This window comes from Pelobates fuscus, chromosome 13, assembly GCF_036172605.1.
Source record: "Pelobates fuscus isolate aPelFus1 chromosome 13, aPelFus1.pri, whole genome shotgun sequence".
NCBI lineage: Eukaryota > Metazoa > Chordata > Amphibia > Anura > Pelobatidae > Pelobates > Pelobates fuscus.
Genome location: NC_086329.1, coordinates 60,358,586 through 60,381,923, shown reverse-complemented (window position 1 = coordinate 60,381,923; position 23,338 = coordinate 60,358,586). Strand labels below are relative to the sequence as shown.

At 42.2% G+C, this 23,338-nt stretch overlaps 1 protein-coding gene across 1 annotated transcript in view; it reads left to right on the top strand.

Annotated features, from left to right (window-relative positions):
- The first annotated feature begins 18,311 nt into the window (after positions 1–18,311).
- Positions 18,312–23,338, top strand: part of LOC134583288 (matrix metalloproteinase-18-like) — a 278,369-nt gene continuing 273,342 nt past the window's right edge. Inside the window, exon 1 of the mRNA XM_063440166.1 lies at positions 18,312–18,533. Coding sequence (XP_063296236.1) covers positions 18,360–18,533 — 174 coding nt within the window. The 5' untranslated portion in view covers positions 18,312–18,359. The remainder of the gene's footprint in view (positions 18,534–23,338) is intronic.

Here is a 23,338-nt window from a genome sequence, read left to right as displayed (position 1 = left end):
TAAATGTTACACATTCAGCACCAGTATCAGGTTTGGAGTTAACCTTAGGACTTTTCCTGTATAAACCACAGAAATGTGCAATTAATTTCATGCCAAAGTGCCAAAGTGACGCATTGTGGAAGTGCTTAACCGAATTGCCGAAGTACTTGGGATTTCTGAAAAGTGGCATAACAAGAAAGGGATGGAAAATTACATGAATGATGAATGGGTAAGGTTAGGGTAAAGGGTTAGGGGTAGGGGTAGGGAACCAGTTTTGCAGCTAATTATAGCCACAGGATTTTCCTACATAAACGAGTCTTTAAATTACATCTATTTACTCAATTTAACCCCTGGGAGTTTGAGTACTTCCCAACAGGATTTCTTTGTAGACCTGTGGATATTTGTGGCTACCCTAGAGGTGGATTTTTTTAAGTCTGTAGTGCTTCTCCCTTCTAATACTATATCCCGTTCACTTTAATTTGATACTCTGGGATATGGTTAAGGTATGTCTTTTTGCTGATGATACTAAGATATGTAACAGGGTTGATGTTCCAGGAGGGATAAGCCAAATGGCAAATGATTTAGGTAAACTAGAAAAATGGTCAGAGTTGTGGCAACTGACATTTAATGTGGATAAGTGCAAGATAATGCATCTTGGACGTAAAAACCCAAGGGCAGAGTACAGAATATTTGATAGAGTCCTAACCTCAACATCTGAGTAAAGGGATTTAGGGATAATTATTTCAGATGACTTAAAGGTAGGCAGACAATGTAATAGAGCAGCAGTAAATGCTAGCAGAATGCTTGGTTGTATAGGGAGAGGTAGGGCCGCCATCAGGGGGTGACAACCATGACAGTTGTCACGGGCCCGGTGGTCCTGGGGGGCCCGAACTGCTTTAGCAGTCCATGGCCCCACATTCCCCTCTGCACATATATATAGTGATAATCGCTATATATATGTGCAGCTGCGGGCCCCGGCTCCCTGTACTTGAAAAGGGGGCCCAGCAGACTGCATCTGTATGTTACAGCTCTTTGCTCTCTCTAACTCCCGACACGGGTTACCATGGCAACGCTCCGTGCGGCACTCACGGCCATACTCACAGGGAGTTAGAGAGAGCAAAGCGCTGTAACATTCAGATGCAGTCTGCTGGGCCCCCTCTGCAAGTACACACTCTGCATTCACTACACTAACATGCACTCTGCCTTAACTATACACACAGTATCCACTACACAAACATCCTGCATTCACTGTACACACACTACATCCACCACAAATTCAAACACTCTGCATTCACTATACACAGACACTGTGTCTAATACACTGCATCCACTACAGACACTGCATCCACTAAACACATTGCATCTAGTACACACAAACACTACATCCACTACACAAACACACACTACATCACTGTACACACGCTACATCCACTACACAAACACACTCTGCGTTCACAATACACACTGCATCCGCTACACAAACACACACTCTGCATTCACTGCACAAACAGTATCTAATACACACAAACACTACATCCATTACACACATTCTAATTCACTATCCACTAAACACACCTGCATCATTGTCAGCGGACTAGGTAGGAGTCCTGTGGGTGGACTCGTTAGCAGGCCCGGGGGGCTCAGACCTTGTCCTTTGTCAGGGGCCCCAAAATTTCTGATGGCAGCCCTGGGTATTAGCAGTAGAAAGAGGGAAGTGCTCATGCCATTGTACAGAACACTGGTGAGACCTCACTTGGATGATTGTACGCCGTACTGGAGATCGTATCTCCAGAAGGATATTGATACCAGGGCTGGACTGGCCCACCGGGATACTGGGAAATTTCACTGTGGGCCGCAGCACCTGGGGGGCTGGAGAGAGAGGGAGCCCTGCTCTCTATATTGTAATAATATTGCGGCCGCCGGACGCATGTCGGTGCCGCCGGGTGGCCGGTCCGGCGACACACTGTGAGGTGATTACTCACCTTGCGGCCAGCGGCCCCATCTCCTGTGCTGACAACTATGCTGCTGTCAGTATCAGTGAGTGTAACGGGCGGCTGCCTGAGCAATCCAGCGGCACACTTACTGCTAACTACCATGCTCCCTCGCGGTTCCCATGATGTGTCCCTGCTGGAAATTATGGGAACCGCGAGGGAGCATGGTAGTTAGCTCCGCCCCCTCCCTCAGTCCTCCTGTAACAAGGTCAGAAGGGACACAGAAGGGGAATGGGGACACAAATAGGTTTGGGAGACAAATAGAGGGGAGGGGGGGAGACAAATAGAGGGGAAGGGGGGAGACAAATAGAGGGGAAGGGGGGAGACAAATAGAGGGGAAGGGGGAGACAAATAGAGGGGAAGGGGGGGCAAATAGAGGTGATGGGGAAACAAATAGAGGGGAAGGGGGGAAAATAGAGGGGAAGGAGGGACAAATAGCGGGGTAAACACAGGGGAAGGGGTAATAAAAAGGTAATAAAAAGACACCATGTTGGGGGGTCAAAGAGACAGAGGGATAATAGAGCGACATAGGGCACATAGACAGATGGGGTAATAGAGAGACAGGGGATGGGGGGGCAAAGAGAGGGGTAATAGAGAGACACCAGGGAAGGGGGACAAAGAGGCAGAGGGGTAATAGAGAGACATAGAGGTTGGGGGGACAAAGAGAGGGGTAATAGAGAGACACAGGAGAAGGGGGAACACAGAGACAGATGGGGTAATAGAGAGACACATGGGATGGGGGTACAAAGAGACAGAGGGAGGAGATAGGGAAGAGAGACACATGGAGGAAATGGGGAAGAGAGACACACAGAAGGTTTCTTGGGGGGACATAGAGACATACAGTAGGGAAGGGTAAATTAGTGACACAAGATTTGTGGGAGGCAACGCTGGGCTGGGGAAATAGAGACTGGGAGAAGAGAAAGAGGCACAGAGTCTGGAGTTAGAAAAAGACACACAGATGAGATTTGGAAGGGTAGAAAGAGACAAAGTAGCTGGGGCTAAGAACAACACAAAAGGGTCTGGAGGAAAGAGAAATACAGAGGCTGGAGAAGGGTAAAAAGAAACATACAGGGACTGGGATGAAGTAAAAGATGCACAAGGGTCGCTGTAAGAGAAAACAAGGAGACAATTGGAGACAAGATACACTAAACGAGGTAAAGGTAATAGACGTAAATTGATGTGATCCTGACAGTAATACACACATCTATATATGCATGTATATTGATGTGTGTATTAGTAACATATAATTATGCCTATAATATTTACACATATAGTAATATACATTTATTTATGTATAATACACACATAAATGTCATTAATTAATATATATATATATATATATATATATATATATATATATATATATATATGCATATATACAAGCAAAGAAAAATCAGCACTCCCAGGATTTATCCAAAGTGAAATGTTATTTCTTTATTCCAACAGTCAACGTTTCAGTTCCTCTAGGGAACTTTCATCAGGACAGAATACAAAATGCAAATAAAATCAATCGAGTTAAATAAGGGAAGTAATCAACTTTACTCACAGTTCAGGTTTGCAAGGAATCAATCAACCTATCCTCCGAGCTTCTGGGCGGGTGCAGGGCGGTTCATTAGAGCTAAGCGCGCGTTCAGTTTACTTTCTGATTGCCCGCGTCCTCCATCACTATGGAGACGTCGGGCGCATGCGCGATTGCTTAATAGAGTCTTCCTCTGCTTTCAGATCGCCCGCGTCCTCCGTCACCATGGAGACGTCGGGCGCGTGCGTACTTGCAGATGGGAACGTCCTCTGCACCCTACCACTCGCATGGAGGCAGGAAAACGCCCAAAATCATAAATTCTACATTAATAGGCTCCCTCTTTCCGGGGGAACATAAATAAATCCTCCTCAATAGGTAAATAAAAATCTCTGTAAGCCAGGACCACCAATAGCCTTAAAGTGACCATCTGAAACACAGTGACCATATTTAAAGTGAAATATTAATACATTGGATAATTATCAAAAATACTGCAAACTCCATCTAGATGTACATATAGTCAAAAAATCTAGATCCACATATAGTGAGAAAATCTGTATATACTATTTATAACTACTGAAAAAAGATCACTGGAGAAGTGATCAGTGTAGTGTGTGACACTGCTATATTACTGTGTCTACAAAGATAAGTGTGCAAATATAAAAATAAAAATTGTCAAAAAATGAAAAAGTGGAACAAAAATTGCTATTAATGTCATAATTTAAAATGATACTGCATCATATTTTGAGATGATATACAGTATTCAAAAATGTGTACATACTACAAGCTCCTATACAGGAGCATACAATGTTGTGCATTGTGTCAACCCTGTTCAGTGAGTAAAAAAAAACGAAGGATTATTTTGAGTATGGATCAAGTGCTCTCTCCATATGCTCTTCAAACTATTCATAGTGAGCACAATACAACATGATTTCTATTTCCTTCCCCATCATAACTGGAGCTCTCAAGATTACTATAATGAAGTACATTTGATCTCTCAAAAAAATTAAAAATTGGAATCAATCCAAAAATAATGAAATTTAAAATAAAGGAAAGCCCAATTCTTCTACCATATTCTTCTTATATGCTATCCCTAACCAGCCTATATTAAAGCTTCCTATAGCGCATATAGTATCAGAAAAAAGACATATATGAAAGTTTCTCATTTAAGCCATTGGGAGCCAAAGTCCCCAACTTCTGGATCCACCAAGTCTCTTTTTGTAGTAATTGTTGCTGTCTGTTACCACCTCTTCGGGAAATTGGGAGATGATCAATCGCTATACATTTAAGTGATGATAGCGGATGTTTTTTCTCTAGGAAATGTCGTGCCACTGGTTTATCTGATTTTGTATCCCTATAGGCCAGCCTAATACTGGACCTATGTCCTCTTATTCTTTCACATAAGGCCGTTTCTGTCTTGCCTACGTAGTTCAATCCGCAGGGACACGATAATTTGTAAATCACATATTCTGTGCGGCAACTGATTCTATGTTGTATTTTGAAAGATTGACCCGTATGGGGATGATTGAAGCTCTTACAGGGTATCAGGTGTCCACAAGTCATGCAGCCTAGACATCTTACACACCCATAGTTTGCCACATTTTTAGTTGTAGAAGTGTAACTCTTGATTGGATCAGTGTGGACCAATAGATCTTTTAAGTTCTTGTTGTTTCTATATGAGAACAACGGTTTGTTATGTAAACCCTTAGGGAGACTCTTGTCTTTCTCCATAATGTGCCAGTTTTTGGTTATCAACTGGCAAATTTTAGTTGTTGCTGAATTGTGAGTCATTGGGAATGGAATCCTGTAGCTCTTCTCATGAGATTTATTTTCTGTTTCTCCCCTTCGATCTCTTGCTTTAGTCAGTGCCTTATTCAACACTTTATTAGTGTACCCTCTCTGTATAAACCTGTCATACATTTCCTGTAGCTGTTTCTCACATTGGGATTCCTTGGAGTTGTTTCTCATTACTCTTAAAAATTGCGAGAAAGGTAAGGAGTTTTTCACATGATTGGGATGTGCACTCTCGTAATGGAGTAACGTGTTGCGATCTGTTGGTTTTGTGTAGAGTTGGTATTCTATATTTCCTTGGTCATATAGTATTTCCAAATCCAAGAATTGAATACTGTGACTGCTGATATTTGAAGTTACTTTTATCGGAGTGGGCAACTTATTGAGATCTCCAACAAATTCCGTCGCTTGTTGAGTGCTCCCTTTCCACAAAATTAAGATATCGTCAATATAACGAAAGTATTTAATTATCTTATCTTGATGTCTGCTGAGAATATACTCCTTTTCAAACTGGTACATATAGGCATTCGCATACATGGGGGCCATAGCAGCCCACATGGATGTGCCGGCCCTCTGTAGGTACCACTTCGTTTCAAATCTAAAATAGTTATTCTTCAATGCCAGAGATAGTAGCTCAAGGGTATATTCAATTGGTGGTCCAGAATAGAGTGTTGTCTCGGTTAGTAACTCCCTCATAGCCTATATTCCCCCGACATGGGGTATGACCGTATAGAGGCTGGATACGTCTAAAGTCATTAGTGTGACTGTTCCTTCTAAGTTTTTAACTTTTTTCAGTTCTCCTATTAGAGTAGCCGTATCCTTAATACACGTGGGAATTCCATTGACAGGTGATTTAAACAAAAAATCCAAGTATTTTGCAATCGGTTCCAATAGGCCACCTACTGCCGAGACTATTGGCCGTCCCGGGGGTCTCTCTAGGCTCTTATGAATTTTTGGGAGCGTGTAAATGATAGGAGTTCGAGGACTATCTTTGTGCAGAAATTGAAATAGTTGCAAGTCGATAAAGCCCGCTGTAAGTCCAAATGTCAAAGTTTCATCAATTGTTTGTGCTATCTTTTTGGTAGGGTCCCTAGTTAAAGTTAAGTAAGTGTTCTCATCTTCCAGTTGTTTATAGATTTCTAGTGCATAGTCTGCATAATTCTGTATGACTATGCCTCCACCTTTGTCCGCAGAACGTATCGTAATGGTGGGATCTTCTGAGAGGCCTTGAATGATCTGTTTTTGTTTCTTAGAGATGTTGGGATGCTGTATCTGATGTTTTGATATTAACTCCTCTGTCTCTGTTTTTACAGCCATTAAAAAGGTCTTGATAGTTGGATGACAAATGGGGGGGTCAAGTTTACTGGCAACTTTAAATTTCTGTTTTATGATCTCCTCTTTTTCTGTTTTTCCATCTTGTGATTTGTGGAAAAAGTCCTTTAGTCTAAGACTCCTCCCAAACTTAAAGAGTTCTACATCCCACTCAAACTTATTAGGCAATATCAACGGGATAAAAGAGAGACCTTTGTTCAAAACCTGTATTTCCTCAGCAGATAAGGGCCTCTTTGATAGGTTACACACATAAATGTCATTAATTAATATATAAATATATATATATATATATATATATATATATGTATGTATATGTAATGAGCACGTATTGGCCCTGTCTTGTTGCTAGTTGCATACTCATGCACAATAACATATTCAAAGTGAAGAGCGCACCCATAGAACTTCAAAATAAACAAGATCACTTCATTTTTTTTAGTTGTGCAACTGCAGACATTCAGCATTTCAGTACCATTACTAAAATGTCCTTAAAAGGCCAAAGTAGTTGTACTGAAATATTGATTACATGCAAATGTACGTCTACTTAAAATAAAGGCGCTCTTTTGTTTATTTTGAAGCCATATTTGCGTTCTTTCGTTGGAGTAAGAGTTTTAAATTTCAAGTTATTTTTTTCACCCTCTATATCAGCACACTATGCTGGCGCGACACATTATTGGGCCCGTATAGAATTTTTTTCCAGGGCTGATTTTAGTTCCCAGTCCGGCCCTGATTGATACTTTAGAGAGAGTTCAGAGAAGGGCTACTAAACTGGTTAATGGATTGCAGGATAAAAAAAGGTTAAAGGATCTTAACATGTATAGCTTGGAGGAATGACGAGACAGGGGATATGATAGAAACATTTAAATACATATAGGGAGTCAACACAGTAAAGGAGGAGACTATATTTAAAAGAAGAAAAACTACAACAACAAGAGGACATAGTCTTAAATTAGACGGGCAAAGGTTTAAAAATAATATCAGGAAGTATTACTTTACTGAGAGGGTAGTGGATGCATGAAATAGACTTCCATTCCAGCTAAAGTGGTAGAGGTTAGCACAGTAAAGGAGTCTAAGCATGTGTGGGATAGCTATAAGATAAGGCCAGGGACTAACATTAAGGCCACATTAAATGTCAGTTGCCACAACCATTTTTATAGTTTACCTAAATCATTTGCCATTTGGCTTATCCCTCCTGGAACATCAACTCGGTTACATATCTTAGTATCATCAGCAAAAAGACATACCTTACCACCAAGACCTTCTGAAATATCACTAATAAAAACATTAAAGAGAATGGGTCCAAGTACAGATCCCTGAGGTACTCCACTGGTGACAAGCCCATGCTAAGAATATACTCCATTGACTGCAACACTCTGTTGCCTTTCACTCAGCCACTGCCTTACCCATTCAACAATATTGGAATCCAAACTTAAAGATTGCAGTTTGATAAGCCTTCTATGTGCAACAGTGTCAAAAGGGTCACCATTCTCTCTGGCAAGTTATCAGGTAGAGCCGCTGAAGCCTTCTGGGCTATACCTGACAAGAAGATACAACATTACCACACAGTTAAGGAAGCCTTGCTCACCCGGTATGCAGTTACCCCCAAGACGTACTGCAGATGATTCCGAGAATCTAACAAGCGAGGTGGGGACTCTTACACCAAGTGGGCATGTTGCCTCCACCGTACAGCATCCCAATGGGTTGCCGGATGCCAAGCAGTATCAGGGGAGGATGTGCTACAGTTATTCCTTCTAGAGCATTTTTAAAATTCTCTTCAGCCAGAATTGCGAGAATGGATCCGTGACCGATGACCACTCATTTTGCCTGAAGCTGCCCGCCTGGCCGACGAGTACACAGACATCAGGCGGATGGAAAAGACCACAGTGAGACCCCCTCCTCACCCAGAGTTCTGAGCTCCTGTACCCTCAGGCCCCACTCATTACCAGGGACCACCTAGGTCTCAACCTGCTCTGCCCAGGATTAAGTGTCACCGTTCTGCGAGGACTACCGGCGCCTGAACGACCGGACCGTGACAGATGCCTACCCGATGCCTCGGGTAGATTAACTATTAGATCGCATAGCCAGGGGGCGTTATCTGACCACCATCAATCTCTGCAAGGGTTACTGGCAGATTCCCCTGGCCAAGGAGGCTATGCCCAAGTCGGCCTTCATCACCCCATTTGGCTTAAGGTCATGTCATTCGGGATGAAGAATGCCCCGGCCACATTTCAGCGCTTGGTGGATAGGCTCCTTGATGGCTTCCAGGATTTCTCCTGTGCATACCTGGATGACATTGCAATCTACAGTGAGTCCTGGGAGGAACACTGTTTGGTTCAATTTGACTGAGAAGTATGGCATTCAGTTGGAACAAAATCCTGAACGAGGGGGACTAACTTACACACGAACGATTACCTTCAGTATTTAACTGTGTTTTGTACTCCCGAAAGAGACCGACCGCTCTGCCTGAATTCATGGAACTCTTTTGGGCAGGCTGGAGAAAGAGAAAAAAAATCTCCCCTAAAGGAGATCTAAAGCTGGCAAAGGAAAAGATTGGACAATGGTAAAGTGATACCTACAAATCCTAGGGAGTATGGTGTGTAAGTCAGAGGGAAAAGAAGGAGCAAAATGATGCTTCCTAATACCGTTACTAGTGCCCTTTGTAAAATAATTTAAATATGTCTTTATTAAATCCTTTGAAAAATAACAAAGGGACACTATACTAAATCCCCCATAGTGGCTGATAATGTGATAATGGTAATGCAATCACCTATTATATCATATTGCCAGGGGCAGAAAAATTCCCTCTAAATCTATGGGTGTAGGCAGGGAATACAGAAACCGGAGTGATGCTGTGATAAAATGTGTCAATAAGGTGATATAAAGTTATATGTATCACAGACCGACAGCCACCCCTTTTTTCTATTGCATAGCTTGTATCCAGAAGTACTGGACTAGTAGATGGGCTATAATAGCTCAGAAAGGTCTTTAACCCCTTAAGGACACATGACATGTGTGACATGTCATGATTCCCTTTTATTCCAGAAGTTTGGTCCTTAAGGGGTTAAAGAGAATCCTCTAAGCTAGCCCCTAGTCTCCTGAAACACTTTCAAGGGTGGTATAAGCTAAAGCTAAATCTGAACGATTAGATCAACTGCCTAATCACCCATCACCATTACTAACTAGGAGTAACACAGTGCGAGGTAGAGAGTGGGTCTAAGTACCCATAGTGCAATAAAGTAACCCTGACAAAGGTGTTACTACACACCGAAAGGCGTGTTGGGCGTCAGCTCGTTCTCTCCTCTCACTTCACTGTTTCACTAAGGGTGAAAGGTAATAGTCGTCTACTTATAATCTTTTGGGCAGGCGCCTCGTGTGCAGTCGGTCTGAACTATACCCCAGTGGCATTTCAGCTGCGTTCGTGGGATCTGAGGGCTTTTCTGGAAATGTAGGGCACTCAGATCCAGGCTATCCGGGGAAATAGTAATTGAGGGGGTATCTACTTGTTAAAAGTGTATTTTGGGGTGTTTTTGGTTATGTATGTCCTGGACCTGAGAGTTACTGTAATTATGTGTGTACTTTTACTGTAGTCCCTTATCAGGTCCATTGGGGAATGCCTCTGGAATATGTAATAAGAAACCCCTTGCATGGGGACTTGCATGTAAGGCCAGTTGTGGCTCCCATTAAAACAGTTCAACTTCACCCTCAACACAGAGCCTCGTCTCGTGATTGTAGGGAACAGCTTTATTACCGCTTGGATTACTGCTTGGGAATACTACAGCATTACTCATACTGGTGGCGAAAGGACATATCTGCCGGTGAGAAACCCCTCTTCTCTCAGGGTGGCCGCCACAATTCCAATAAATTACAATTAGAGATCCAGACAATAAAAGAAAAAATGGACATAAATGAAACAATAATAGAATGTGATGTTATTCTAATGATTGCTCTATTGTATACAAATGATAGGGGGTTGGCCCTATATGAGTAAGGAAATGATTGTAATAGGGACAGCAAAAAATGGGGGGTAACCCTCTATTGTATACATGTTAGGCTGGCACGAGTGGCATTAGGCATCTATGTGGAAGTAATTGTTTGTTTAGATTTAGGAGAAGAATGTATCTATGAAACCCTATGGGACCATGGAGGATTGTATGGAAGAATTCAGAGAAACAGAGTTGCAGAATACAGATCACAACCCTGCTGGCCATTTATTGTCTGAGAGTGTCAGCTGAGTACTCTTCGCCAATGAATGATCTTCTGTGTATGAAAATATGGACAGATTTAACATTAGCCAACCCAGGGCTGGCTAATGATGCCCTAATGATGCTAACAAAAGGGTTTAAACGCTGCACATATTATTATTATTATTATTATTATTTTATTTATATAGCGCCAACAAATTCCGTAGCGCTGTACAATGGGTGGACTAACAGACACATAATTGAGATCAGACCACTGGACGTACAGGAACAGAGGGGGTTGAGGGCCCTGCTCAATGAGCTTACATGCTAGAGGTAGTGGGGTATAGTGACACAAACGGGTTAAAGTAGGGGAATTAAATAGTTTGTTAGAGAAGGGTTTATTGAGTGCTTGGTAGGTCATTTTTGACAGTTGCAGGAAAGGAGTCATGGGGTGGGGGATGAGAAGCCTGCTGACAGTTTAATTGATACGCTTTAACGAAGAAGTGAGTTTTCAAAGATTTTTTGAAGGAGTGGAGGCTGGGTGAAAGTCTGATTGAGGAGGGAAGGGAGTTCCACAGAATAGGTGCAGCCCTAGAGAAATCTTGAAGGCGAGCGTCAGAGGTGGGGGATCCGGGCAGAGGATAGGCGTAGGTCTTGGGATGAGCGCAGGGGTCTTGACGGGACATACTTGTGTATGAGGGAGGATAGGTATGTTGGAGCAGCATTATGTAGGGATTTGTAAGCAAGTGCCAGAATTTTGAATTGGGCCCTATATCTAACTGGAAGCCAATGCATGGACTGACAGAGCGTGGAGGCGTGGGAGGTGCGACCGGACAGGAAAATAAGCCTCGCAGCCGCGTTCATTACAGATTGCAGCGGTGCAAGCTGGGAACATGTAAGACCGGTCAGAAGGGGATTGCAGTAGTCGAGGCGAGAGAGAACAACAGCATGAACCAATATCTTAGCCGCGTCCGGCGTTAGATATGGGCGGATGCGCGCTATGTTCTTGAGTTGGAAGCGACAGGATTTGACTATCGATTGGACATGGGGAGTAAAAGAGAGGTCAGAATCGAAAAGAACCCCTAGGCAGCGAGCCTGCGAGGTAGAGGTGATAGTAGCGCCGTTGACTTGGATGGAGACAACAGGAGTAGCAGCACTTGAGGGAGGAAAAACTAGAAGTTCTGTTTTGGACAGGTTGAGTTTAACCCCTTAAGGACCAATCTTCTGGAATAAAAGGGAATCATGACATGTCAGACATGTCATGTGTCCTTAAGGGGTTAAGGAAGTGAGCAGCCATCCAGTTGGAAATAGCAGAGAGGCAGTCAGAAACACGAGTCAAGGTGGGCGGAGAGAGATCAGGGGAGGACAGGTAGATTTGCGTGTCATCTGCATATAAATGATATTGGAAACCAAAGGAGCTGATGAGTTTACCAAGGGAGGCAGTATAGATAGAGAACAATAGGGGGCCGAGGACAGATCCTTGGGGGACGCCGACAGAGAGGGGTTGGTGAGAAGAGGCAGAACCAGAGAAAGAAACACTGAAAGAGCGCTGGGAGAGGTAGGAGGAGCACCAGGAGAGAGCAGTATCCCGTAGACCAAAGTTACGAAGAATGTGAAGAAGCTGTTGATGATCAACAGTGTCAAATGCGGCAGAAAGATCAAGGAGGATTAGGATAGAGTATTGGCCGTGAGATTTAGCAGCAATTAAGTCGTTGGATACTTTGGTCACAGCAGTTTCGACAGAGTGATCCAGACTGAAGGGGGTCAAGCAGAGAGTTGGATTCGAGAAAGTCTGTCAATCTGGCGTACACAACTCTCTCGAGGATCTTGGAGGCAAATGGGAGTAGCGAGATAGGGCGGTAGTTGGATGGGGAGTTGGGATCAAGGTTGGGCTTTTTCAGAATCGGGGTTACGGTTGCATGTTTGAAGGGTGAGGGAAATGTGCCAGAGGAAAGGGAGAGATTGAAAATGCTAGTGAGAGGAAGAGCAAGAGAGGGAGACAAAGTGCGGATGAGATGCGAGGGAATAGGATCGATAGAGCAGGTGGTGGGGCGGGAGGACAGGAGCAGTGCAGAAACCTCTTGTGCTGTAGCAGGTGCAAATGTGCATAGGATGGCAGGGGGAGTGGGGTTGGGTGATATAATGATAGGGGAAGGAGAGAGATTAGAGATCTCTTTCCTGATTGTAGAGATCTTCTCAGTGAAATGAGATGCAAAGTTTGTGGCGGACAAAGTGGTGGAAGGAGGGGTAGTCACAGGGCGAAGAAGAGCATCAAAAGTGTGAAACAGGTGTTTGGGTTGATGGGACAGTGTGCTTATGAGGGTTTTGAAGTAGTTTACTTTTGCAGAGGAAAGAGCCATGCTGTAGGAGCGCAGCATACATTTATAGTGGACAAAGTCAGATGCAGAGTGAGACTTTCTCCAGCAGCGTTCAGCAGTTCTGGAACATTTTTGGAGGTAACGGGTCAGCTTAGTGTGCCAGGGTTGTAGTTGGGGGCGCTTGCTGCGTTTAACTGTAGGAGGTGCCATGATGTCAAGTTGAGAGGAGAGAGTGGAGTTGTAGAGTGAGGTTGCAGAGTTAGGGCAGTTGAGATTTGAGATGGGTAACAGGAGTGTTTGGAGTGTGGTGGAGAAGTGCTGGAGATCGAGGGAGTTGAGGTTTCTGCGAGGTTGGAGAGTTGATGGTGTTGAAATTTTGGTATGAGGTATGCAGATGTTAAATGTTAGCAGATGGTGGTCAGACAAAGGAAATGGATCAGTGGAGAGATCAGAGGTGGTACAGAGATTGGTGAAGATGAGGTCAAGAGTGTTTCCTGCAGTGTGAGTTGCGGAGGAGGAAATCTGTGTGAGTCCAAAGGAGGAGGTTACAGAGAGCAGACGGGAGGCATCAGGGCAGTTGAGCTTGTTGATAGGGATATTGAAGTCCCCAAGTATGAGAGAGGGAGTGCTAGAGGAAAGAAAATGGGGTAACCAGGAGGAAAAGTGTTCAATAAATAGTTTAGGGTGACCGGGGGGGCGATAGATGATGGCAATTCTTAAAGGAGTGGGCTTAAAAAGGCGTACAGTGTGAACTTCAAAGGAAGTAAAGGATAGGGCAGGGGCAGGGAGGATAGGTTGAAAGGTGCATTGAGGGGAGAGAAGGATGCCTACACAACCTCCTTTACAGTCGAGTCTAGGAGTATGGGAGAACTGTAGACCACCGAAACATAATGAAGCAGGAGTAGCGGTACAGCCAGGTCTCAGTGAGTGCCAATATTGTGAGCGAGTTAGAGATGATGAGGTCATGTATAGCTGTAGATTTGATGTTAGTACAAATGGAGCGAGCGTTCCAGGGTGCACACTGAATTTTGGTAGAGTTGGATAAACTGCAGGGTATTTGGAGGAGGTTTGCATGGTTTCTATTTATTTTGGTGTGAGCAGATGAGGTGTGGGGCCCTGGGTTGGGAGAGACGTCACCAGCTGCCAGAAGTAGGAGGAGAGATAGTGACAGGAGGTGTGAATGGGTTTTATATGGGCGGCGACTAGGGTGAGATTGGGTTAGAGCAGGAGAGAGAGAATAGAGAAATGAGTGCAGGGCTTGAGATGAGAGAAGGGGGGAGTGTAGCAAAGAGGGATTGATGTAAATGTGAGTGTGTTAAGGGAGGTGGGTGGAATGAGATATTTTGATTCTGAGGGAGATAAGAGAGAAGGAGAGGAGGAGAGTATAGAGCATTGCTCTAATGGGTAGGTAATTAGAAGAAAGGAGAATGAGCCGAAGTAAGAAGGAGGCCTGAGTGTTAGGGGTTAAGAAGGTGGATTGTGCTCATTACTGGTAGTGTTTGCAGCTGCTATTTGGAGTTATCTAAAGTTGTGTGAGGGATTCTATCTATAAATGTAGTAAGAAACTTGTAGACTTCATGAATTATTGCCACTTCAAATAATTTAAGTAATCATGTTTCTTGGAGCAATCCTTTAACATACCACACTATAAAACCCAACCTTGAGAAAACTACTGATATTATCTATCGGTATGTATAAAATGTTTAAAGGAACACTATAGTCACCTAAATTACTTTAGCGAAATAAAGCAGTTTTAGTGTATAGATCATTCCCCTGCAATTTCACTGCTCATTTCACTGTCATTTAGGAGTTAAATCACTTTGTTTCTGTTTATGCAGCCCTAGCCACACCTCCCCTGGCTATGATTGACAGAGCCTGCATGAAGAAAAAACTGGTTTCACTTTCAAACAGATGTAATTTACCTTAAATAATTGTATCTCAATCTCTAAATTGAACTTTAATCACATACAGGAGGCTCTTGCAGGGTCTAGCAAGCTATTAACATAGCAGGGGATAAGAAAATCTTAATTAAACAGAACTTGCAATAAAGAAAGCCTAAATAGGGCTCTCTTTACAGGAAGAGTTTATGGAAGGCTGTGCAAGTCACATGCAGGGAGGTGTGACTAGGGTTCATAAACAATGGGATTTAACTCCTAAATGGCAGAGGATTGAGCCATGAGGCTGCAGGGGCATGTTCTATACACCCAAACTGCTTCATTAAGCTAAAGTTGTTCAGGTGACTATAGTGTCCCTTTAAAATAAAACTAACACAGGTGAAGCAGTGATTAGTTGGTGAGACTATGTGAGAGAACTCTACCACAGATCATATTATTATTATGTTATTTATATAGCGCCATCAAATTCCGCAGCGCTTCACAATGGGAAGACAAACAGACATGTAGTTGTAACCAGACAAGTTGGACACACAGGAACAGAGGGGTTGAGGGCCCTGCTCAATGAGCTTACATGCTAAAGAGAGTGGGGTAAAATGACACAAAAGGTAAGGATAGTATTAGACTAGTGACAGTTGCAGAAGAGGAATCAGTCGGGAGCTATTAACAGTTTAAGTGATACGCTTTTATGAAGAAGTGGGTTTCTAAAGATTTTTTGAGGAGTGGAGACTGGGTGAGCATCTAACGGAGGAGGGAAGCGAGTACCACAGGAACGGTGCAGCCTTCGAGAAATCTTGAAGGTGAGCATCAGAGGTGGGAGTACGGACAGAAGATAGACGTAAGTCTTCAGCAGATCGTAAGGGCCTAGACGGGACATACTTGTGTATAAGGGAGGATAGATAGGTGGGAGCAGCATTATGTAGAGATTTGAAAGCAAGAGTCAGAATTTTAAATTGAGCTCTATATCTTATAGGAAGCCAATGTAGGGACTGACAGAAGGGTGAGATGTGGGCGGTGCGGGCGGACAGGAATTCAATATGGACTGTAACGGCACAAGTTGGGAGAACGTAAGACCACTGAGAAGCAGATTACAGTAGTCAAGGTGAGAAAGGACAATGGAATGGACCAACACCTTAGTCGCATCTGGCGTTAAGTAGGGGCGGATGCACACAATATTTTTGAGATGGAAATGACAAGATTTGGCGATAGACTGAACATGAGGTTTGAAGGAGAGGTCGGAGTCAAAGAGAACACCTAGGCAGCGATCAGATCTGTTATTTAAGGATCTATCCTCCACAGGTGATATGTCTGCTTAACGTGCATTGATCAGAGAAACTGCTATGTTTACCTATGGGTAAATCCAGCCTCTAGTGGCTGTCTCATTGACAGCCGCTAGAGGCGCTTCTGCGCTTCTCACTGTGATTTTCACAGTGAGAAGACGCCATCGTCTATAGGAAAGCATTGATAATGCTTTCCTATGAGACTGGCTAAATGTGCGCGTGGCTCTTGCCGCGCATGCGCATTCAGCCGATGACATCAGAAGAGGGAGGAGAGTCCCAGTGCCGAGGGAGTCCGGCACTGGAAAAAAGGTAAGGGATTACCTTCCTCCCACTTCAGCGTCACGGGAGTGGGACCCTGAGAGTGGGGGCACCCTCAGGGCACTATAGTGCCAGGAAAACCCTCCTGGCACTATAGTGGTCCTTTAGTCTCTCGCATATGCACAGGCACAAAGGTTTATGAAAGATCCCTCAGTGCTGAGGGTTTCTGCATAGAACCACCTACACAATGTGTGAGACAATACATTTTTCACCAACTGTCTGTGCCTTTTATTTATATCAGCGACAGCCTAGCCAATAAAACTAAGAAGTCCTTACTTTAAAAAAATATCTATTTTGATTGCATTCTAATATGAATGTTATTTCAGTGCAGTCAACATGAGTATTTTATAAATATTGTATCTTTGTAAAATTCTAAGATGTGACAGAAACGTTTTAACGCTTATTTTTCTTTTGTGAAATAACTAAGGCTACGTAAAACTTGTTTGAACAGGTTTAATGTATAGCTAGTTGGACAAATACTTTATCATTATAATCAGTACATAAGTCCAATGACCATTAGAAAGTGTCTAACCATGAGACAGAAATCAGAAATCCTACTTTTATGACCAGAAATTAATGCACATCTTATTTTTCAATCACAGCAGAAAAAAAGAGAAATCTGTTTATATAAAATAATTTTAAACAATGTTTCCTTTTTTTGTTATAGGTATTTTGTGCTGTGTAAAGCATCAAAAGTTGATTCTTAGATATATTAATTTCTAGCTATGTCTGTTGTGCAGCGCTACAGAATTTGCTGGCGCTTTATAAATAATAAAATAATAATAATAATAATAATGTCTGTGTAAATTCAAATGTATTTACATGCACCATATTATGTTTCTGTGTAGATTCTCAGTAGCTGTTCATGTTCCTAAAATTCTCCATGTCCAAGAGCATATTTGAAAAATAATCTAGGTTTTTGTATAAATTCAAGCAGGGAGATGATGGGAATGCCTGAATGCCCCTCTAAGTGTGAGGTGCAATAATAATGTGTCAACTGACCATAAGGTACTTTTTTGCTAAAACATATCTTGTAATGCACCAAGTAATGTTGGTGCATTTTATTTTAAAAAAATGTTTTACTTTCAAATTAATGCTATGATTTTCTCCTTTTTTAAATCTCTTTAGTTTTGTTATAACAACAAAAAAAATTACAACAATTGTAGACAAGTGTTATTTTTCCCCACAAAGCAGCTGTCAGGTTACCTGCACTCTCAATTGATGCTGTGCATCATACTAGTGGCAATTTTGACACAAGACGCTGTTACTTTTTGTCCTATTCTTCTGTGCGTAATTCTCAGATGACACCTTCAGCTATAAAATTTCAGGAATGTCCCTTGTATGCATTCTGATATATCACAGCAGTGACTCTAGCCAATAACATTTTTCTTGTACCCATATATACACTGCATTTTCTTGCCTATGCCCTTTCAATGGTCTTGTTACCACAAGGGCACTCCTGTTACCATATTCACTACAGTGCTCTTTAGTGATTATGATGGTTGAAGTGTTCCTTTAATTTTAATAACTGTTTAGTATGTTTTATACCACTAAAAATAACGTTCATCAACTGGTAACATTCTTCACTATGATGTGCAACATTCAAAATGTTAACATTTGTTTTTCTTTTGTCAAATACATCTGAGTAAATAAAACGTGTTTGAACAGGTTTAATGTATAGCCAGGTCGACAAGGAATTTTGACCACTGCAATCAATACTTTAGTTCAGAGAGCATAAGGCAGGGTCTAGCCATAAGACAAGTCATGCAGCATTCACTAATTCTACTGTTATTGCTGATAATTCCTTTTGGGTCCCTTAGACCAGTTTCAGAAGAAAATGATACAGCAGAAATCAATGCATCTCCTATCATACAGCCACGAGGCAGGAAAATTGAAACACCTCTTCAAATTGATGCAGAACAATTTAAGCTTGCAGGGGTAAGCATTGTCACAGGTATTTAGTGTTAAATTAAGCCTCAGATTGGATGCTTTGTTGTGTATCAAACAAGCTTTTTATTACCTTGGTGTTATGTCTGTGTATATACATATATAACTTATTCTTATATAGCTTATCTTAAACTACATTATTGTTTATGTTTCCATGTTGATGACCAGATTCCCTTCAATTGGAAATCAGAGATCACTAAGACGTCTTTAAAAGGAAACTATCACTTTTCCAATATTTAAATCATTGAATAAAAAGTCACACTTAAATTGTAAATAACCTTTTATCATGCGATGTTCTGTTTTCTTTTAAATTTAGTTCAAACAGCATAAATTAAAGAGGAGAATAGAAAGCTTTTTGGGAGGTTTACCAAAGTGTTTTGTTCTAAAATATGGAGCAAGAATAGAATATGCTTGGCGTCCATGGTGATTACCCCACTTTAAGTAGTTTAGACCACTTTTTAAAACAGTATACTTTTATCCATTGTACAGAGCTACGGAATTTGCTGGCGATATATAAATAATACAATTCTAATAATAAATCCCCCATTGTGTTCTTCTCTGTTTGCTTTCCCTATGCTGACTGGACAGAGCTTATAGCAATGATTAACCAGTAGAAAACGTGGAGGAGACCAGTTCTGGGATTAAAAAAAAAAAGTGTGAATTTTTATATTTATTAAAAAATAAATACATATGTGTTAAATATAGGAATAAGTAAACATAATGTTAAAAATCCTGCAAATTCACAGTTCCCCTTTAAGCTGCCTCTATCCTGTATACTGACATCCATGAAATGTTTCAGTAGACTCAAACTGTGGAGCAAGAAAAAAAAAGTAAATGTGACAAAAGAGGAATTTCCAATATATTTATTATGTTTTAAATTTCACAAAGACACACCTCCCCATCTTAGAAATGCCTAAGCCTCACTCACACTGGATTTATTTTGAAATAAGCCATTTTGCCTGCAGTTGGTATTTGGTAATTGAAACCACCATAAATTCAGAGTAAGAAATTATGTTCTAGCATTGCTAAAAATGCCCCAATGACACTACATGAGGTGGAGTTACATCTCTGGAATTGTGATGGAATTTCAACATGGTTCAAAATTTAGTAGGCCTGAAATCTCCATGTAGCATATGCAAGTACAGGTGTTTGTTGTATCGGTTAGTTACATGTAGCTAAGATCAGTGGTGTATCCTGGTTTTGTGCTGCCCTAGGCTTTTTTTGCCGCCCCCTGGAAAATGCCACCCAAGGCAAATGCGGCTAATACGCCCCTGGCTAAGATACTGTCGTCAATGTACTGAGCATGTGCATCAACTGTAGTCACATTCCTTTGTCCTTAAAAGAAGTCATTCAGTCTGCCCATATGAGGTGATCCTGAATATCCTGTTCACTGATTGGTCTAAGGGTATGTGTGAGTGGAGTTATGAATGAGAGGAGTTATTGTTAATAAAAAGCATTTGCAATCTGTGCTCTGGGCTTAGACTTTTTTAGAACAGGAGTTTATCTGAGACCCGATCCGTAACAATAAATACCTTTTTCTTCCTGAATAAACCTTCTTCCATCTCTCTATGTGTGGCTTCTGCGGCTTATTCCTGCAAAATTTCTGGTGCTATTTGGCCGGGAACTTCATCGCACGGAAGCAGGCATAGAGATTTGAGACGGTAACCTTTTACCAAATCTTCCACGGCAGCACCCCTGGACTTCTGCGTGGACCTCCTTTCATCTCGGCGCCACTGGCCTGTTGTCCAGGAGATCATCGGCTTCTACGCAGTGAGTACCGGGGTGTCCCATCAATGAATGTGAACCCAGGTCCAGGAATTAAAAGATAAACTGTGGACCCACTATGGGCAGGATCCGTATCTGATTGGTTGATTGACCCCGTCCTACGGAGGAAGGAAGCAAAGGAGCACTACTTATTTGTAATTAAACGCTCTGTAGCCAGCCCTTTTAATATAGGAGGATTGTAGTCAGGCTGAATTTTGGTGTATATATGTTCAGCCGGACACCGGTATCCTGGCTTGACTAAGTGTAATTCTGTTGTAAATTCGGTCACTAGATCAGGGGATACCGGTGAGACTAAGTGAGATTCTGTTGTATATTCCGTCTGCTAGCTCTCACACTATCTTGACTAAGTGTGTTTTGTTGTACATTCAGCCACTAGATCATAGATAGAATATATAGACTAAGTGGATTTTGGTGTACCTTCCGTCCACTGGATCAAGGTGCTGGCTAGTAGAGTAGTTGGGTTTTACTGTAAATGTTGTATAGATACGTTGTAATTGGTGAAATGTATTTCCTGCTAGAAAGCTTGAGCTCTTCCATTTAGCGAACTTGTAAAAAAGTGTGTATAGTGTAAAATTGTGCATGACACCATAACCACTTCATAATACCATAACTACTTCAAAATGCCATAACCACTTCATAATACCATAACTACTTCATAATACCATAACCACGTTATAATACCATAACCACTTCATAATACCATAACTACTTCATAATACCATAACCACTTTATATACCATAACTACTTCATAATACCATAACCACTGACATTACATTAACGACACTAAAATTACTGTTTGGCATTGTATGTGTAACACCTTAACTATTACTAATTGATACTGTAACTCTAATGCCATAATTATCTAACTGTACAATAATTACTAACAATACCAAAACCACTGACTGTAGAGACAAAATTGTTGAAATGTTATGTGATCGGTTCGTTTTTGTGGATTAATATTATGGATAATTGTATGGTTTGAATAATAGTTACATTGATAAGTGTATAGCTTTTGGTGGGTTTTTGATTTTATTTTGCGTGTGCGACATCGTGATATTGTTGAGTGTGTGAGGATCCTGTGCGTGTGTACGTGTGTGTTTAGGCCTAGTAACCGTGCCGCGTGCTGCTGTTGCTAAGGTAACTGGTGTGACAGTTGGAAGTGTGTTTGAATATTTGTTGTGGTTTTGAATCAGATACTCCATTTACAGCATGGGTGTGTCTGATTCAAAGGTTGTTGAACCATTGTCTTGTATGTTGAAGAACTTCTCCAAGGGATATGCTGTTTGCGATTATGGTGCAAAGCTATCCCCTAAGCGATTGACTACACTGTGTAGTAGGGAGTGGCCTATCATAGTTGCCGCATGGCCTCCACGTGGTAGTCTTGACTTAAATTTAGTGCAGCGTGTACACGTGGCTGTTCCTAGTAGGCCGGAATTCTATGACCAGTTTCCCTATATTGACCGTTGGAAACAGATCGTAGAAGAGTTGCCTAAGTGGATACAATTATGGCACGAGGAGCAATGTCACCTCATGGTGGCAAGGACTCGTCTGTCCATGAGGGCCGCTACCCCGCCCATCTTGGACAACTCCCTTTGCCAACCCCTTACTCCTCCTCCAGAGTTAGAGGATGTGCAGTAGGTGTAGCCACTCCCCCTTCTCCATTGTCCCTGCCCATCCACTCACCTAACCCAGAGGCCGACCCTAAGCCCTACCCTTCCTGTATCTACCTCCACTAGTTCCTTGTATCCGGAATTGACGTCACTTTTTGTTACTGGTCAGGCTCCTCCCAGCCCTGCCCAGAATATTCTGTTAAAAGAGTTATTGACTAGTACACTTAATTCACTCCCTCCATTTACCTAATAACTCCCCGACCAGAACCTGTTACTAGGCAACCCTATCGAAGTCCCATACTAACTCGACAAATGACTGGTACCCTTTAATCCCGACATTTACAAATGCCTCTCCGGCTTACACCGAGCCCACCACATGTTGACGGTAATGGTCAACTACAGCAAGCAGACCCTGTATTTGTTTACGTCCCCTTTACGATGACCGATCTGTTCAACTGGAAGACCCATCATTCCTCATATACAGATAAACCTCAAGCCATGACGGACTTGGACACCTCCATTATTCAGACTCATAATCCCACCTGGGCTGATTGTCAGCAGCTATTATTAATTTTAATTGCGAGGAAAGGACCCAGATTAATCAAGCGGCCATTAAGGCTCTTGAGGAAACAGCCTGTACTCAAAATCAAGCTAATCCGGCTGCATGGGCCGCAGCTCACTTTCCAAATATCGATCCAAATTGGAATGTGAATGGTGCTGACATGCCCCACTTAAAGGCCTATCAGCAAGCCATTATTGATGGCATGAAGGCGGGTGGTAAAAAGGCAATTAATATGTCAATGATGGTTGAGGTGTTGCAGAAAGCCGATAAGTCACCTAGTGCCTTTTACGAGAGATTGCTGGAGTCCTATAGATTATACATCCTTTTAATCCAGAGGCCCCTGAGAACTCTCGTATGATAAATTCAGCATTTGTCAGCCAGGCCCAGAATGATATCAAGAGAAAATTAGAAAAGTTAGAAGGATTTGCAGGGATGTCCATATCACAGTTAATTGAGGTTGCAAATAAAGTATATATGAATAGGGAAACTGAGACAAAGTGTGAGGAGGAACGTAAAATGAGGAAGAAAGCAGACATGTTAGCGGTAGCTATCACAGGAGTAGCGAGACAGGGAGGGGAGTTGGATAGAGGGGTTTAGAATAGGATGAGCAGGGTACCACTAGGCAGAGATCAATGTGCATATTGTAAAGAGGAAGGACATTGGACTGCCCACAGAATTGGAAGAGGGACTGCCCACAGATGGGATATATTGTGGGTGGTAGACAAGATGAGAGAAGTGGGCGAGGTGGTTATGGTGGTAGCTTTAGAGGACGAGGAAGAGGACATTTTTGGAGGATTTAATGGAAATGGTAGAGGGGGTGTTCAGGAAGGAAGATATT